Genomic DNA, 20,396 nt, shown 5'->3' with positions numbered 1-20,396 from the left:
CAGATGCTTAATGACTGAGCTACCCAGGTGCCCCATTATATGCATGTCTTTTGATGGACATATACATTCATTTCTCTTGGATATAGATCTAGGGCTAGCATTTCTGGGCCATAGGTTAGGTGTATATTTAGCTTTGATACATACTGCCAGATAGTTTCCAAAGTGGTTGGACCAGTTTACCATCCTGCTAGCAATATTGGAGAGTTCCAGTTGTTCCACACCTTGCCAACACTTGTTACTGTCAGTCAATCTTTTTAATTTTAGCCATTCTCGTGGGTGTGTAGTGGTATTTCATTGTGGTTTGGATTTGCATTTTCCTAATGAATAATGATTTTGAACACCTTTTCATTGGTTTATTGGCCATTTGGATTTATCCTCTTTCCTGAAGTTCTGTGAGTCTTCTGTACATTTTTTTAAGTTGGGTTGTTTGTAGTTTTTCTTACTGATTTTGCAGACATTTAAAAAATATTTTAAAAACATGTACTTTGTCAGATGTGTAGTGCAATTTTTTTCTCCCAGTCTGTAACTTGCTTGTTTTCTTAATCTATTTGACAAGTAGAATTCTTAACTGTAATTAAGACAAATATATCAAATTTTTTTTCTTTTGGAATTGAGTGCCTCTTATGCCCTGTTTAAGAAATCTTTGCCTACTTGAAGACTATAAAAATATTCTCCTCTAGAAATTTGATTGTTTTAACTTTCACATTTAGGTTTATTACCCACTTCAAAATAATGATTGTTTTTGACCCCAGTTATTTTATAACAGAAACTAGATATTTTGCAGTTATAAAATGAAAGTCTTACTTGAAATATGTTGGATTCAATCATTTTAGCACATTTTTTTTAAGTAGCAATGACATGAAATGCCCATTCTTCCTTTTCTCTCTACATGCTTGTTTGGTGGCATGTGATATCCATGGTAAAATAAAAATGTATTTATTTTTCTACAATTTTAGAGTAATTGACCTTTCAAAGAAAATAACACTAGATGTTGCATTTGTTATTTTAGACCTGTGCCCAACAATCTATAATTTCCTCATTAGACATTTAATCTAGGGGAAAATAGGGTATTTTATTTAAAAAGAATAAGGTAGGAAAGACTGGAATGGTGATGTGGGCTCTATTTGATCTGGTGTCCCTAAAGAAGTAATCTTGCTATTTCTTGACTTTTACTTTAGCCCAAGGTAGAAAGGAAGGAAGTATTTCATGGTTAGAGGAATTACTCTCATGTCATATCTTCCTTTCTCCTCAGTCATAGTCAACTGAAGGGTTTGAAATAACTGACCTACTTCTAAAATTTATAATCTATATAGGAGAGCAACTTTAAAACATTGTTTAAATTCTTTGAAACAAAGGTGCAATTCAAGACATGAATCCTGCTTCTCTTCTTAATGTGACTCTGACATTGTACCTTTAGACAATTATGTGACTTTGTATTTTTTGTCTTTCTTTGTGTCTTGAATTTTGTGTGTATAATCGGGAGAATAATAAATGCCCCTGCACCTGTTTATCTTGCAGAAATACTGTGAGATAATATGAAATCTCATTTGCAGTACTGGACTAAGTGCTTGATGTCACATTTTTGGAGAGCCACAAGCAAACAAAACCAAGTTCATAAAAAAGCTCTCACGCCATTATTATGGACTGAGTGGTAGCATCTGAATGATAACTTATCCTGTATGTTTCCAGAGAGCTAAACTAGGACCTGAAATGGACATTTCAGGAAATTTGAGTTCAGCTATATTTAAGGAGGAACTTTTTTAACCATTAGAGTTTTTCTGAAACGAAAAGGAATAACATTCTGTATTACTGGAAGTGTCTAAGCAGAGGCTGTGCAACCCAAATAGGGGGATATTGGAGGAAATTCAGGGCGAGGAGGTAAGATAGCCAGTCCAATTCTGATATTCTCATTTCATTGGTTATAGAGGTCATTTTTCATTATACGTTATACTATTATACCATACATTATATTATTCTTGTGGTGGTAAGATTCTAGGAATGATTTTAAGTGGTACTATTAAGAGAACTGGTGAAAGACCTTTCAGAAATAGTATCTCATACCCCTGTTGCGTTGCCACATTTACAGTACTGACTTATTGTTGCAAATGAACACATTTTTGTAGTCAGTGACTCCATTTCCAGAGGTTTTAGTAAGAAAGTAAAAGTGAACATTTTATATAAGAGAAAATATTTTTTAAAAAAGAGGCATGGGGATAGGGGAGTCAATTTACCGTTACGAAGATAAAAAGGAGTGTCAACACTGAGAGACAGCTTTCTGGCAGCTGTCAGGCACCAGTGTTGTTGGCAGCTAGCAAACTCAGCACAGGATTTTTTCTAAGGTTTAACATTTGGCTCTTCTTTAGCACCTACACTTTCTACCGGGAAAACAGACAAGTGAATAGAAACCTCATTTCTGAAACTAAGAACAGAATTTTATTAGCTGGTATTCTTAATTGAATGATAATGATACTATAGTATTAAAATAAAGGCAAGTTTACAACCATTTGAGTTAAAAATAGGATTATAAATTTTGTTGCTAATGTAAATATTTGGTTTTGTTCATAGATAATTTATATTAGAGCTAAGGGTAAAACCTTCACCCGCGAACTTTGATGAATTCTCAATTAACCAGACTGCTGCCATTTCCAAGTTTAAATTTTATTTGTAATCTACCCCCTTTCATTTAGCAGTGTATAAAATGCTGAAATCTCTGAGAATAATCTCGGTATCTTAACAAAAAATTCTAATGAGTGAAATTGTTTTAAAAGGCATCTTTGTCAATGAAAAGAGAATCTGAAGGAATAAAAATAAATTTGAAATTGTCATCTCTCAGTAAACCTACGATGAAGGCTTGTTTTCAATACTGGTAGAAAACAATTTGGAATTGCTAATAAAGCTTTGAAATTCTAGAGTCCTTGAAAAGCTACAGAAGAAATAACCTTTAATTTTTCCAGTCCAATACATTTGTCAGCTATCTCAGTAATAGAATAATTATACCTTTTATAAGATTTGTTATTTAAGACATAAGATGTCAGTGGAAAACACATAATTTAATTAAAACATATCAGGAGATTAGTTATTTAGTTGTGGGAAGGGCAAGAGGGCAAATGATAGGAAAAGAGTGTTTGCTAGGGTTTTCTGCTAGATTATAATTTTGGATAATGCAATATATGTTAAGAAAAAAAAAAAAGAAGAAGAAGGTAGCGGGAGGGGAAGAATGAAGCAGGGGAAATCGGAGGGGGAGAAGAACCATGAGAGACAATGGACTCTGAAAAACAAACTGAGGGTTCTAGAGGGGAGGGGGGTGGGAGGATGGGTTGGCCTGGTGGTGGGTATTGAGGAGGGCACGTTCTGCATGGAGCACTGGGTGTTATGCACAAACAATGAATCATGGAACACTTCATCTGGAACTAATGATGTAATGTATGGGGATTAACATAAGAATTAAAAAAATTAACAAAAAAAGATTATAATTTTGGTTTTTAAATGAGATAAGAAAAATAGTTTTATTTAATGATAGCAAAAAATCCTAATGGTAATATGATGCTAAGTATATATTTGTACACATATATATAAGTATATTTTTTAAAATACTGTATCTGGGGGCTTGGCATCAGGTTGTGCTTTGCTTTTGTTTTGTTTTGTTTTTACCCTCCAAAAAGTCACATTAATGTTTCAAACAGTATGAAAGGTGCTGTCTCAGTGCTTTATATCTTTGATTACTGCATTACTGGAAACCACAACTTTTTCCTGAAATTCCAATTACAGGAATTTTGGAAATATTGGTAGAAGATGGTCATAGTTTTTTCCTGGTATAGTATCTTTAAATTTTGCTTGATATTTAATTTTTATATGTGGTTTGATTTACTTTTTTCCTGATCCAGAGTTTTAATGTTTGTTTTAAAGAAATAGCTTTGCAGTGGTATCCCAAGCAATAGCAGGATATTCTAAAATCTAGAGCAGTGCCATTCAGTAGAACTTTCTGTGATGATCGAAACGTTCTTATCTGTGCTGTCCAATATAGTAACCAGTAGCCACATGTTCTGTTAAGTACTTGAAATGTGGCAGGTGTGACTGAGAAACTAAATTTTTTATTTTAATTAATTTACATTTAAAGTTAAATCACCACACGTGGCTGGGTGGCTACTGTATTGGACAATATAGTATTAGTGTTAATAAGAGATCTAGAGTAGGGCTTCTGTAAAGGACCAGATAGTGACTGTTTTAGGCTTTTTGAGTCATATAGTCTCTGACAAAACTGTTTGACTCTGCCATTCGAGTACAGAAGCAGCTATAGACAGCACATAAATGAAGCAGTTTGGCTCTGTTCCAACAAAACTATATTTTTGTACACTGAAATTTGAATTTCATAATTTTCAAGTGGCACGAAACAGTATTCTAATTTTTTTTATCCATTTAAAAATGTAAAAACCAGCAGAGGGAGAGGAGGAAAAAACATAAAAATCCATTCTTATTGCACATGCCATACAGAAACAGGTGGTAAGTTGTAGTTTGCAGAACCTTAATCTAGAGTGTCCATAAGGATCGATGATAGAGATATAAAAATTCATGTGATCATTCAATAAATATTTATTGAGTGTCCATCGTGAGTAAGCACTATTTTGGGACCTGAAGATACCGGAAAATAGCAATAAAAAATACGGACAAGGGGTGCCTGGGTGGCTCAGTCAGTTAAGTGTCCAACTCCTGGTTTCAGCTCAGGTAATTTTCTCAGGGTTGTGAGATTGAGCCCCACCTTGGTCTCTGTGCTGGGCATGGAGCCTGCTTGGGATTCTCTCTCTCCCTCTCCTTCTGCCCTTCCCCTCCCAAATATATGTGTATATATGCCAAGTAGTGACAATGAAGAGATTTTATGAAGACAAATACAGGAGGGTAAGAGAAAAGAACATGACAATGGAGGATGACATTTAATTTTTTAAATTTTTTGTTAAGTTTTTAATTTTAATTCCCCTAGAGTTAACAGACAGTGTTATATTAGTTTCAGGTGTACAATATAGTGATTCAATAATTCTATACATTACTCATTGCTCATCATGATAAGAGTACTCTTTAATCCCCATCACCTGTTTCACCTGCCCCTCCCCCCGCCCCAATAGAGGATGATGTTTTATATAGAGTAGTTAGGTAAAGCTTGTTTGGTAAGGTGACTTTTGAGCACACACCTGAATGAAGAGAGGAAGTAGGGCCCCATGGTGATCTGGGGAAAGAGCATTCTGGTCAAAAGGAAAGGTAAATGCAAAGATCTTGAGGCGAGAGTATGATTTACCTATTCAAGTAACAGAAGAGATGTAGAAAATAGAGGAGATTTATACTTAAAATTAATCCACTTTGGAATTCTTCCATCATTAGCACCAGTTATGTGTAAACATCAGTACAGGAAACTGTATTTATTCCAAAAGCAATATAGGGACCCTTCATTCTTAACTTTTTAGAACATTCTTTTGGAAAATATTTTAAGCTATGTTGATGGCCAACATATTAAAAAGACCCAGTAGACCCCATCAAATGGAACATTTCTGAGGGTTTTTTTTTACTGAAGTTAAAGAAATTACAAAATGATCCATTAAAAACTGAAAAGTTTTTGCTGTACTTAGAAATTTTTTTTTTTAAAGATTTTATTTATTTATCTGAGAGAGAGAGAATGAGGGAGAGAACATGAGAGGAGAGAGGGTGAGAGGCAGAAGCAGATTCCCTGCTGAGCAGGGAGCCCGATGCGGGACTCGATCCTGGAACTCCAGGATCATGACCTGAGCCGAAGGCAGTTGCTTAACCAACTGAGCCACCCAGGTGCCTCATGTACTTAGAAATATTTAACAGGTTTCTCGTCTTCAGTTGGAAATTCCTTCACTATCCACTACCAAGTTTTATGTTTTTATGAGGACCTTTAAGTTTAGGTGGAAAAAATGTACTTCAATCTCTTTTGTCCTTGTGTTTTATTAAATATTTTTTTAGTACCTAAGGAGAACATCCATATAGCCTGATTATAGATGGTTTTAATGTCTCCTGTAAGTTCTGAATACTAAGGTAGTCAGAATCTCCTTTTTCTCTTAGAAACTGTACTAAGTTGTTTCTGGTGTTATTTACAGCACACAAAGGCTGCTTGAAAAAATATTGAGAGCTATTTAAATGTCATTATCAGAGAATTTAAAAGGTTCAGGGGGCTGGGACCTTTTTTCCTTTAGGTCACCAAATCAAAAGCCATCTTGCTCTGTAGTAACTAAAAGATATTTTCACATGAAGGTTGTTTATGTGAAACCTTTGAGCTAGTTTTCTTTCTTTTTTTTCCTGTTAAGAATCCCTTTAGTGTGCAGTTAAAAGTTTCACATTTGGTTTTTTTTTTTTTTAACTTTTTTAAAACACTATCAAACTTACAGAAAAGTTGTAATACAGTACAAAAACTATTTTTTCAGAAATTTGAGACTAAGTTGCTGACATGATGCCCTATCACCCTTGAAAACTTTAATGTACTAAAGTGTACTTCGCCTACGTAATGTAAAACAACATCCAAATCAGCAAATAAACACTGATACATTACTACCATTTAATCCGCAGACCCCATTCATATTTCTCCAGTTGTTTCTACAGTGTTATTTACTGCAGGAGGAGTCAGCTCAGAATCACTCATTGTATTTAGTTGTCAAGTCTCTTCACTCTCCTTCAGTCTGGAACAATTTCTTAGTTCCTCAGTCTTTCATGATCTTGACAATTTGGGAGATTACAAAGCCAGTTATTGTGTCAAGTATCCCTCAATTAGAGTTCATTTTCTCATGGTTAGATTCATGTTATGTGTATTTGGCGGCAATATCACAGAAGTGATGCTGTATTCTTTTTATTATCAGATGGCACATAATTTTCATTTGTCCCATTACTGATGATGATCGCTATGTTTAGTTACAGTGGTGTCTACCAAGTTCTTCACTATGTAGTTGCTCTTTTCATCTTTGTAATAATAAATAATTTGGGAGAAGCACTTTGAAACTATAAAACTGTTCCATTCATCATCTGACTTTCAGTTTACTTACTTATTAATATCAATATGGACTCATGAATTTCCCTGTCTCAGATTTGGCCAGTGGAAACCCCTTCAAGATGATTTCTATATCCTTTAACATATCCTCTTCATTTTGTTAGCACCTCCTTGCTTTGTGACGCAACAAAATGTTCCAGACCCATCTTATACTTTTCCCTGCCCCAACCCTGGAATCAGCCATTTCTCCAAGGAGCCTGGTTCCCTTAAGTGGAGAATGATATTTAGAAGTTACTATCTGGATGTCAGAAGTTGTAGTGTCACTGCTCCCGGGTGCTCTTAGTGGACAGGGCTAGGGACTATATGTATGTATATCCATACATACACATATACACACATTTACATCTGTATTTTATATCTGTTATATAGAGTAGAAGTCACGGGTTCATGCCAGTACCTTCATTTCCAATATACTACCACAGGGTTTTTGTTTTTGTTTTTGGTTTGGTTTGGTTTTTTTGTATTTGTAGCTCCCTTCTCTGACAGAGAAAAATCTGGCTCTTATCCTTGTTATATTTACTTATTTGATCAAGCCTCTTCATATAATCAATCATCCATTACCACTATCATCCGTTCCTCAGCACAGATACTTTTCTTGCCTCTTTTGGGTTCTGACATCCTGTACAAAAGCTACTGTGCTATGTGGACACTCTTTTCAACTGCTCAGGCTCTGACACCTCCATGCAAGGCTGTCCCTAATATGTAGATGCCCTCTTCACTCCACTCAAGTTCTGATACTTTACACTGGAGCACCCCTGTGTATGGAAGCTCTCCCCACTGTCCCCATGTGGGTGCCTTGCTTACCCCACTTAGACTCTGAAAACCCACACCAGACCACCTCTATGCATAGATGTCCTATTCACCATGCTGAGGCTCTGTCTCATGCCAAGCTGTCCCTTATCTTGGATACCCTCTTTATTTCTCTTGGACTCCAGCCTTCCAAGTCAGGCAATTCTCCTGCCTGAATGCTCTCTAGCCTACTCAGTCTCTGATTTCCCATTTGTCTGCCTTCCATATAGAATCCCTACTTAACCTCATTCAGACTGCCCACCCCATATGTCATACTCTTCAGGCTAGTTGGTCTCCAGCAGGCTTCCTTGGGCTCCCTCCCTTCCTTGCATTGATATTGCTCTCCCCCATCTTAGGTTTTGACAACCCATACCAGGCTGCTCCTTTGTTTATTTTAAAAATATGTGTATTTTCCCTGCCTATATGCTTTGCTGCTGTCATCTAATGGATAATATGTTAAAACTTTAAAATTAAAATAGAATGTAAGTACAGTGACTATATTTTTCAAAACAAAAATTGAAATATAACCAGATAGGGGTACCTTGGGTGGCTCAGTCATTGGGCATCTGCCTTCGGCTCAGGTCATTGCCCTGGGGTCCTGGGATTGGGCCCTGCATCAGGCTCCTTGCTCGGCGGAGGACTGCTTCTCCCTCTCCCACTCCCGCTGCTTGTGTTCCCTCTCTCACTGTGTCTCTCTCTGTCAAATAAATAAATAAAAACTTAAAAAAAAATAAAATAAAATATGACCAGATAATAGTATTGAATATTTGAAATTAGTACTGTCCTGAACAGCTTTGGGTATATGATCATCATTAAAAGAAAGAACAAAGAAGATTTTCTAGCAAGGGAGGAGTACCTCCTATTGAACCAGTCTTCCAACAGATAACAATGATAGAATCTGGATAAAATATGAAAAAATCTATTACATGAAGGCATTGGAAAATGTCAGAACCAACCTGTTTTTATGTTTGTTTTGACTCAAGGGTAGGCACCAATTTTAGCCTACACTAGCTTAAAAAGCCATAGCAACTGCAGCAGGCTGGGAAGTAAGGAGGGAAATCTTGGCATGAAAAAGGCAGAGAGGGCTTTTTTAATCTATAAATTCTCTGGCTGCTCCAGATCTCTAGCTGATCATTGAAACACATATATATGGGGTTACACTCTGAGCAGCCCATCTGAGGCTAAAATATTGAACAGAGATTTGTGCCTCTGCAAGAGATCAGCTTGTCCCAGTTTCCCGGGGACTATGAAAGTTCTCTGATCTGGAAAAATCCTCAATCCCAGGCATGCTGGGACATTTGGTTACTCTAGTTGCTGCTCACTACAGTGAGACAAAATTCGAGTTTGAGTCTTGGCAAGTTAACTGCATGCTTTGAAATGTAAAATAAACAAAGAAAAACTCCTATGCTCTTCAGAGGAACATAACAAAATCCAGAAATTCTGTAGCATATCATTTATAATGTCCAGGGTACAATCCAAAATCATTAAGTCATATGAAGAAGCAGGAAAATGTGACCTATACTCAAGATAAAAGGAAGTCAGTGGTTAACTGACCCTAAGATGACATAGATATTGGAACTGGAATAAAAGATCTTAAACAGGGGCACCTGGGTGGCTCAGTTGGTTAAGCGACTGCCTTCGGCTCAGGTCATGATCCTGGAGTCCCGGGATCGAGTCCCGCATCGGGCTCCCTGCTCGGCAGGGAGTCTGCTTCTCCCTCTGACCCTCCTCCCTCTCATGCTCTCTGTATCTCATTCTCTCTGTCTCAAATAAATAAATAAAATCTTTAAAAAAAAAAAAGATCTTCAACAGTTATGTTAATTATACTCAAAGATGTAAAGGAAAGTATGCCTGTAATGAATTAACAAATAGGAAATCTTGGCAAGGAAACTATGACAAAAACAAAATGGAAATTCTAGAACTAAAAATTGTAATATCTGAAATAGAAAACTCACTAGACAAACTTAACAACAAATTAAGATGACAGAAGAAAGATTAAATGCACTTGAAAGTATATCAGTGAAAGTATTCAATCCGAACAACACAGAGGAAAAAAAAACCATTGGGGTGGGGGAGAACAGAGCCTTAGGGAGTTGTGGGAAAATATTACAATGTCTAACATACATGCAGTTGAAGTCCTAGAAGGGAAGGAGCAAGAGGATGGAGGAGAAAAAGTATTTGAAGAAATAATGGCTGAAAATTTCTCAAGTTTAGTGAAAAACATAATTTTACAAAAGTTCAGTGATTCCAAGTGAGGTAAATTCAAATAAAATCACACCTAGGTTTATCATAGTCAAGCTGCTGAAAACCAAAAGTAAAGAGAAAATCTTGAAAGCATTCAGAGAAAAAGAATACATTATATATAGGAAAACAATAATACAAATACCACTGACTTTTCATCAGAAACAGTAGAGCCTAGGAGGTAGTAGAATGCCATAAAGTGCTGGAAGAAAACTGTCAACCCAGAATTCTGTATCAAGTAAAAATATCCTTTAAAATTGAAGGCAAAATTAAATAAAAATCTTTAAAAAAAAAAAAAAAAGGCAGGAGGGATGCCTGGGTGGCTCAGTCAGTTGAGCATCCAACTCTTCATATTGGCTCAGGTCATGATCTCATGGGCCTGAGATCAAGCCCCACATTGGGCTCCACACTCAGTGTGGAGTCTGCTTGTCCCTCTCCCTCCCCCTTTGTCCCTCCCTCCACTTGTTCACTTGCTGTCTCTCTCTCTGTGTCTGAAATAAATAAATATCTTTAAAATTGAAGGCAAGGGGCGCCTGGGTGGCTCAGTCGTTAAGCGTCTGCCTTCGGCTCAGGTCATGATCCCAGGGTCCTGGGATCAAGCCCTGCATCGGGCTCCCTGCTCGCCAGGAAGCCTGCTTCTCCCTCTCCCATTCCCCCTGCTTGTGTTCCCTCTCTCGCTGTCTCTCTCTGTCAAATAAGTAAATAAAATCTTTAAAAAAATAAAATAAATAAAATAAAATAAAATTGAAGGCAAAAAAAAATTTACAAATAAATGAAAACTAAGAAAAATTGTCACTCACATAATTCCACTACTAGAAATGCTAAAGAAGCTCTTTTGACTGAAGAAACATGATACCAGATGGGAACTCAAGTCATCAGGAAAAAATGAAAAGTACTAGAAATGTTAAGTACAAAGTACTAATTTTTTCCTCTTAATCTCTTTAAAATACTGTGTAAAATATTACTGTGTAGATAATTCCTTTTATTCCCCTTGAGGTACTTTTTAGGGAGGATAGAGGGAGGAAAGAACAGTCCTGCTCTGAAGAGGAAATCTGCTAAAGCTTCCAAAATGGTATCCTTTATTAAATTTAGAATATTCCAAATCTGAAAAAAATTTACTCTAAATAGCTAATATTTATAATCCTTTTCTTTTCAGATATAAAACCAAATGTGGAACTGAAAAGCACTCAGGAACAGTCTGTGCCCACAGGTAACATCAGGTCTTTCTAGAAATATACCTTTACTGAAACTACCGAAGGAAGAAGAATATTCTGATCACAGTAAAATGCTATAGAAATGTATTGGAAAAAATGTGGTTGTCTCTTTCTGATACAAAAATAACTCATCCATTTAGATTACATAAATTCTTTGGCATCATCAGGCCAAATCACACCCCACCTAATGTTGATCGCTATTTTTTTCCTTAAATTTTTTTTTTAACTGACTGTTTTAAATACAGTTTTTGTTGAACGGTATAGTAGCTTATGTTTTATCAACTTGTGCTTTTCACTATAGATAGTGGTCAGCAGACTTTTTTGTGTAAAGGGCAAGGTAGTAAATTTTTAGACTTTGTGGGCTATATATGGTCTCTGTTGCTATTCCTTCTTAAACAACCTTTTAAAAATGTAAAAACCATTCCTACTTCCTGGGCCCATACAAAAATAAGCCATGGCTAGATTTGGCTCTCAGGCCATTGTCTGCTGACTCCTGCTCTACTATAAACTATGAACATTTAAAATCTATTTCTTAAAAATAACTTCTGTTTTTTCTGGATTAATTAACTCACTTTGGATCAAAATTTATGCTATATTACAAGATTTATCACTTAAATACCTTTTTGTTATTGTCAATTATAACCTAATATTTTAATTGAATCTGTACCTCATGTTGGTTGTTCAGGTGTGCACTTTATCTTAGTCATTTTGAGCTTAAGAAAAGTGAGCTACTATTTAGAACAATGTCTAGTTCATAGAGTATATGTTACAATATGCAGAAATGAGAAACTTAACGTGTTTATAAATCAAAACATGAGTCCATGATAACCATATTTCTAGCACCTCTTCATCATGGATTTTATGAAATATGTTTCCATTTTACTACTGCATTCCAGCAAAAGTCCTGCTCCATGTGTTCAGTCATGGGTGCAGCTGAAAGGAATGTCACTGCAGAGTTTCTAGTCACTTCTCCTACTTCACCTAGCTTAAATGCCACAGGATTCAGTATCTTTGACTATTTGTTGTATGTAGTAGCTACTCAGTACATGTTTTATTGAATATTAGGAAGGACATTAGGAGTTTGATAGAAAGTGAATATGTTTTTAGTTTATTTCTTTTGTTAACATCTTTTTAAGCTACCATGCTTGAACATGAAATAATGCCAGCTACATTATTCCTTTTCTTTTAATGTCTAATATTATCAGTATTTATCTAATATACAAAAGTATATATATATTTTTAAAATTTTATTTATTTATTTGACAGAGAGTGAGACAGCAAGAGAGGGAACACAAGGAGGGGGAGTGGGAGAGGGAGAAGCAGGCTTCCCGCAGAGCAGGGAGCCCGATACGGGGCTCGATCCCAGGACCCTGGGATCACGACCCAAGCTGAAGGCAGACGCTTAACGACTGAGCCACCCAGGCGCCCCCAAAAGTATATTTCTGTTAAACTTGATTTTTAACAACTTTGCTGTTTGTTTAAGCATGCTTTTATTATGTCTGCTCCCTTTCACTTATGAACTCCTGTCATACTTTGTATTTCCCTTACTCTCTTGTCTGAGTCTACATTATAGTTATGATCTTGTCTTATCTACATCTACAGATTATAAGCTCCTTAAAGACAGGAATTATGACTTACTCATATCTGTAGCCTTGTCAGCATTTAGTTGTTCAAAGAAATAAAGGAACTCAAGGGCCAATATGTCTGCCACAGAAGCACATTTATAATGTGAACAGAAAAGGAAAAAAGATTTGATATACAGTTGCTTATGGGTTCTCTCTCAGGAAAACATGTTTCCCAAATTGGGTTATGCCAGTGTTGTTGAGCTCAGTATTTCTCATCACTACATAATGCTTTTTGTTCATAAATAGCAATAACATCCTACTGAATATTGTGAGATATACCAAAGGAGAGAATTTCTGTCAGGAAAGAATGTGAATGCATTTTAACTCAGGTGCACCCTGGCATATTTCTGAACCTCAAGAGTCTTCACATGTATTCCACTTGGGGTATATATGAAAGGGATACTGTCTGTCATTAAGAGATTATGCTGAAATGGGAGTCTACTTAATAAAAATTATTACATTTTTATATGTAAAAATTTTTATATTATAAAAATCCTTTAAAGTTGGCCTGCATAGTTAAAATTCTTTTATCTCCTAGAAGGTCCAGTGATTTTGAATGACTACGATTTAACCAAACCACATGAAACAGAAAATGTGGACAGTGCAGAAGGCCCAACCAATGAAGATGAAGATCTAGGAGGTGAGTCATTGTGTATAGACTAAAAATCGTTATAGATATGGTTGAAGCTTAATATGGAGAAGAAATCAGAATCTCTCCAAGGAAAACTTGGATTTGTGGGTTGAGTTGGGAGTAATTAAGTTTTCTTCATTTTACAAATATTAATATTTAGGGGCTCCTGGGTGGCTCAGTCAGTTAAGCATCTGCCTTCAGCTCAGGTCATGATTGCAGAGTCCTGGGATGGAGCCCCGCATCGGGCTCCCTACTCAGCAGGGAGTCTGTTTCTCCCTCTCCCGCTCCCCCTGCTTGTGCTCTCTCACCCACTCTCTCTCTCTCAAATAAATAAAATCTTTTAAAAAAACATTAATAATTTGCTGAAGGATATCTGCAAACTTTGAGAATTTAAGGTGCTTATTCAGTGTTCAAGTTATACCAACTTCATTTTTAAAATGTTTATTTGACTCAAAATAATAAGTGTTCATTATGGAAAGTTTGGGGTATTTCCCAACACCAATAACCAATTCTCCAGTTCTTCAGACAGTAACTGGGCATCCAACAATTCACTTCAATTCTCATACTAATTCCTGGAGTTAGCACAGAACCCACAGGTTAAGGACTCAGTCCCATGAGGCTGCCCTCACTTTAGACACCAGTTGAAACTACCAGGTCTCCACATTACCTGCACTTCTGTCCAGCTTGGCTACCATGTAGGGTTTTTCACAACCACTCCCCTCAGTTTTAATAAGGTGCTAGAATGACTCACAGAATCTAAGAAAGAACTTCACTTACTGTTACTAGTTTATTATAAAGGATACAACTCAAGAACAGTCAAGTGGAAGAGATGCATAGGGCAAGGTATGGAGTGGGAGGGGCTGGAGCTTCCATGCCCTCTCGTGCACACCATCCTCCCATCATCTTGATGTGTTCACCAACCCAGAAACTCTCTGAAACTCATTGTTCAAGAATTTTTATAGAGCTCAGTCTTCAGGTGCACACCTCACCCCCCCATCATTTTGTCTTTCTGGTGACCATCCCATCCTGAGGTTATCTAGGGGTCTTACCCTAAGTCACCTCATTAGCATAAACTCAGGTGTGATTGAAAGGAGATTGTTATAATTAACAAAAGATACTTCTGTCACTCAGGAAATCCCAAGGGCTTTGGGAACTCTTGTGCCAGGAACCTGGGACAAAGACCAAATATATTTTTGTATTTTACCATAAGCTACCCACTGCTCTCTGACCACAAATCTCCTATAGCAAAAGGATCATAAAAGTCAAGATACTGATAGGGTGCCTGGGTGGCTCAGTCGGTTAAGCGTCTGACTCTTGATTTCTGCTCAGGTCATTATATCAGGGTTATGATCTCAAGGTCATGAGATTGAGCCCCTGTTGAGCCCTGTGTCTGGCTCCGTGTTCAGTGCAGTCTGCTTGAGATTCTCTCTCTCCCTCTTCCTCGGCCCCTCCCCCCGCTTGTGGGCTTTAGATAGATAGATAGATAGATAGATAGATAGATAGATAAGATAGATAGATAAAATCTTTAAAAAAGAAATAAAGTCAAGATATTGGCACATTACTACATTACATTGGCACATCAGTCATTAATAATTATTCCAGTCCATCATGATATCATATGAAAATGTCTCCCAGGGTGAGGCCACTCAGATTTGCAGACTTCCATTTGATTCTGTCAGGTTCCAAAAACAGGAGTGGTCTCAGCAATATATGGCTTCACCTTTTCAGCATCTGGTATAATTGAGCTGAGAGACAATATTTATTATTCTCTTGCTCTGAGTCTCTCTTCAGATTTTAATATAATACTGGATTTCCTTCAGTATATAACCCATTGATTCATTTCTTTACCCTCAGCTACTATTCCTTCTTCTCTTCATTTCTACCTGAACCTTTCCACTTTTGGAAGGAACATTAGGTTTAACAGCTGTGCTGGTCTAGATTGCAGGCAGCAGTCCTAGTCTAGCAAGTGCCTCCCCCTCAATCCACTCCTATCCCTATAGGGTGGAGTTACTTAGCAGGCTCTTTTTATCACTAGCAGTAGAGCTGCATTCACTGTTAATCTCAGTTTGGGCAAATGGAGTGAAGGCACAACCTGCCCTATCAGGCCTTTAGGAATTCTGACATAAAGGTTTAAAACTATAGTTATGGTTTCTGGCCTAGGAGTCGTTCTGTTTCCGGCACTTGTTGCAGCCCTAGTCCCGTGACTACTGCATCAAGTAGGAAAGAGAAAGTTGAGGTGATAAAAAAAAAAAGTCGAAGGAAAGAAAAAAAAAGTATGGTCATCAAACCAGTGTCCTCTCCCCTTGGGAAGAATTATAGTCATACCAATACTTTCCCCCCATGGAAAAAATTGCATAGTCACACTAGTGTCCTCCCCCAACTGTCTTCCCCAGATCCACCAGAAAAACAGGAATCTTTCAATGGGGACACTCCCTTAGCCCTGCTCATGTTGAGTGTGAGCACACATTCTTAAAGACATGTACACCAGCCCTTCATGCCTACAAATTCCCCTGTTTTAAGCAACCAATGTTTCAGTTACCTATTCCAATTCTCTATTAAACTATTCTGAGGACCATATCTCTCTGTGCATCATTTGACATTATAGGCTGTAAAGTGTATTTCTTGTCCGGAAGAAATGTGATTTGGTGATCCAAATTGGTGCAATATCTTCCGATCCATTTTTTTTTTTTTTTAGTACTCCGACCATTTGCATCTACCACCAGGTAAGCAATGCATAGTCCAGAGTCAATGTCTATTCTGTCAAAACCCGTTTGTAGCCCTCCCACCCCAGCTACTGGCATTGGTTAAGTATAATTTACTTGACAGCTATGTGGGGGGGCCTTTCCTCCTAGGAATCTTCCCCATAGCCATAGGCAACCTCTGTCTCTCTTGTTGGCAGATAGAACAGTTCTTGTTGGCCTCAGAGAGTGCAAAAGGAATTTTGAGCCCCAGAGAGCGCAAAAGGAATATGTCCAGATTCAGCCCTCTGTATTGCTGTGGTCCCCAAATGTCTATTCCTTTCATGGACCCAGGTAGCCACTTCAAATAAGTACACTGTGATATCAGCTTGGTTCCAATGACCTTCCAAAGCTGGAAGGGGATTCTTCTGATGGGCATTGACATGCCCTACTTTAATGTACCCCTCAAATTTCTATAGTGATTTCTGTATGGTCATGCTTTCAATGGGCATCCCTTTAAAAGACCAGTTTTCCTTCTGCCTATCCCTATGGCCAGGCCACTGGCCATCACACATGACTCAGGTAAAACCCAAAATGTAGATAGAGGCTTTTGTCATTGTTCCATTCTTCCATCATTGCTAGGAATACAGCATGGAATTCATCCACTGAGGTGATTTGTTTTTACATCTTCAATCAGAGTGGTGGTCTTCCAAACAGAATATTGTTCATTTACCTTGGAACTGCCACCCATAAACCAAGCAGCTCTTTGTTGTTCAGTCAAGAGCTGTTTATCGTGCACCATCCAAGTAATGATTTAGCCTCATATAGTCCCAAAGTCAGCCCTAAGGGAAAATAGGCTCACTGCTTGTGAGTACCTCCTGTTTGCATTCCTCAGGCAGCATAATCCTGTATAAATCATTTCTGTCTTATTATGGAACTCTCCCTGGCATTGCCCTACCAAAAGCCTTAGAGCATTTCTGTGACATCACCTAAGACATTATGTGTATTTCAGATGTTAAGATTGTTTTTGTACTGCAGTGATAGGGGCAGTTTCAATTAATGTCCAGTAGCTGGCTACTAATTGCCTCTCAAATGGAATTCTCCATTTCATAGCCCCAACAGTTGCTGGGAAACAGTCGGAGACTTTTGTCATAAATCCCAGTCTATGCTCCACATACAGCTATCACACAGAATATGTTCCCACCGGCACTGCCGTTTCTTATCTACACTGTGGACTTGGGCAATCTCATCCATCCCCATTTAACATGTCCAATTAATAGAACAGATTTACATGCCTTCTGTTTTATAGAAACAGTTAATTCCCCAGTCACACACAGTGTCCATGCCCGTAAGACATTCAGGTAAAAGAGATGCGGCCACTTCAAACATACCAGCTTTCCCCCAGACTTTTACCTTAATCCTTCAACCCTTCCTTCCACTCCTAACTGGGACCTATCAACAGGTTTTGGTTTTATAAAATGAGGTAAAGGAGTTGTTCCCCAGTAAGACATAATATCCATTCTCATAACACTTTCAGTTAAAGGAGACACAATTTCTTCACATAGAGCCTATTTAAATATTCCGATTTCCATCTAAACCTCCACCTTAATCCCATCAACCCTTAAACATTTCTATCTTCTCTCAGTCAAATTGAAGACCCCCTATAGGGCTTCACTAACAAGTTTTGGTACCAAGTGAATGAGGCTCCCAGGTCAGGGAGTCCCAGAAACTTTTTTCTCTACCCCCTGACCATTTTACCTTTTCATGTGCAGAAGGCTTTGGGTCCCTAGTGAGAGGTTGAGCCCTGTTCCTTTTGTCATGACAAAGATTAATCTGCCTGACTATTGCCCTAGTTGATTTCAGATCAGATTTCTGTTTGTAATCTTTGTCTTTTGGCTTTTTAAGTTCCTCTACAGTGGAGTAAATAGAGTGGACTTGTTTGGGGCCCTTTAATGGAGGAAGTCCCTTTGGTCCTCCCAATTTTGCATAGTTCTGTCTTAAGACCTTTGTTTCAAACCCATCAATGTCTGTTTCCTTTATCCCGTTTCTTAATAAAAATCCAAAGATTTTCACACTGCTGAGATGAGTCCTTTGACTCTCTTTTTTCTTCTCTGTTTTGGCCTTACCAAAGTTTCCTTTATTCTTCTTATTTCTTAGTAACCATTTACAAGTTTCCACCTTGCTGGGACAAGTCCCTTGATTCTCCCTTCTGCCTCTCCTCATTTTCTCGTTAATTAACCTAATGTTTTTTATTAGCATCTGTAAAACCCAAGAGGGGGAGCTAAGACAGCAGATTCACTGTGGTTTCTTCTACTGTTGCTTGATTTTGGAGCAGGAAGGTTACATGGGGTGCCCATGGAAAAGGGGCCCCCTGTTCTGTGTTTTCTTAGATTCTCTATTTGTCTCTTTGGCATTCATTCATCACAGGACCAATTTTATTAACTGTATTGTCTTATTTTCTGTATTTTGGATGCTTTGATATTTGGGGCCCTTACAGACCTGGGAAAAGACTGCTTTTCCCTGGGATAGCCAATTCTTATAGATAGCAGAGGGGTTAGCCAGGATCATGCTTTTTGTATACAAACCAACAAGTCCAGAGCCTGTACCTCCCAGCTATCTCCTTACCTAATTCTTATATACCAAGCTAATATTTCCCCTGCCCAAAATCATCTCACAGCCAAGTATATCAGATAACTAGAGACCATTCTATGTCCCAAAGTCTGCCAGGATTATTCAAAGCAGCCAGTCCTAAACTGTTTACTCTGACTGCTTTGCCTTTTCTCAGAAACTCCAGTAAAAACTCTGGCCAAGGATTTCCTTCACTGCTCTTTTCTGCCTCCTGACCTACACTGGTGCTTTCCCCTGTGGCCCTCTGTGGCATGTGGCAATACCCATCTATGGGTCCTGTGAATACGAAATAAACTTCTTCCTTCCAATCTTTGTTCTCATCTCCTCCTGTGGCTTTAGTAACTTCACCATACCATATCCAATATGCATATTCTTAGAACACCCCCTTAAACCACAGCATTTATCATGACCTGGGTAACAGGCATATTTAATGAATGACTATCTCTGTTATCATAAAGCCAGTCCCATATGGCTTACATACAAAGTATATCAGGTGTTTCATCTGGATGTTCCATTGGCGTTTATAGAGGGAGTCGGATAGTCCTCTTCTCAGAGTAAACAGATTCTAACAGTGGCTTTTATCTAGTCCACCAGGCTACTGTGTGTCTGGATCACAGACAGCCATCTGATTATTCCATAGCGTGCTGTGGGTTGGGTATCAACCCAAACATGCTCTTCTTCTCTATAGAATTCAAAACTAAATACACTTGCCCTAAATTAGTCACTCTTACTGTCCATTTTAGTAATGGTTCTTCAGGAAGCTGATGATACTGATTCACAAAATGAGACAGCCCCTTCACACTATATCCCCTGGTTTCAGCAGTTTCTTGGTTTTGCCCTTCAACTATGTGAATCTTTTTGGTGACCAGAGGTCTTAGATGTACTCTCTATCATTCCCTCAAAATTTTACCTTTTGGGGCAGCTTTGAGCTTAATATCTGAAGCTTAAAGTGACCAAAGTCTGAGCTTGGTCCAACATCAAGGTTTGAGCTAACACACTCTTTTCATTTCATGTTAGTTAATTCAGATAACAGTAACCAATTTCACTTTTTTCCTGTTAGTTGGTATTTCCTTATGCATCCAGTGAACCAGCTCCATAGGAGGTAGATCCATCTCTGAAAACCCTTGGTAATTTTACCTCTAGTCGCTGATCAACACAGCTGCTTTTCCATAACATGGGTGACCATGTGGCCAGGAATCAGAGGAATCAATTCCTTGCTCTTTCTTCTTTTCTCTTCCCAAACCACATGTTTCCATGAGCCCAGATTGTTCTAGCAAATCCCACTCCTGACACCAATTCTGGGATTTATTTTCTAACACCAACAACAATTTCTCCAGACACCAACTGGGCAAACAAAAATTCAATTCAATTCTCATACTAACTCCTGGAGTTAGCACAGAACCCACAGGTTAAGGGCTCAGTCCCACAAGACTGCCCTCACTTTATTTTGTTTTTTAAATTTTATTTATTTGAGAGAGAGAGAGAGAGAGAGAAAGCACAAGCAGGGAGGGGAGGGTAGAGGGAGAGGGTCAAACAGTCTCC

General features: G+C 37.9%; 1 protein-coding gene across 1 annotated transcript in view; it reads left to right on the top strand.

Moving 5' to 3' along the window:
* The window catches only part of IKZF3 (IKAROS family zinc finger 3), an 87,823-nt gene that overhangs the window by 12,294 nt on the left and 55,133 nt on the right, over positions 1–20,396 (top strand). Inside the window, exons 3-4 of the mRNA XM_054511169.2 lie at positions 11,235–11,288; positions 13,456–13,557. Of these exons, the coding sequence (XP_054367144.1) occupies positions 11,235–11,288; positions 13,456–13,557 (156 nt within the window). The remainder of the gene's footprint in view (positions 1–11,234; positions 11,289–13,455; positions 13,558–20,396) is intronic.

Source organism: Mirounga angustirostris, unplaced genomic scaffold (genome assembly GCF_029215605.1).
Source record: "Mirounga angustirostris isolate CCGP_5_RB_7025 unplaced genomic scaffold, mMirAng1.0.hap1 SCAF_17, whole genome shotgun sequence".
Classification (NCBI taxonomy): Eukaryota; Metazoa; Chordata; class Mammalia; order Carnivora; family Phocidae; genus Mirounga; species Mirounga angustirostris.
Note: the sequence above shows the minus strand (reverse complement) of the source record. Positions and strands in the feature narration are given on the sequence as shown.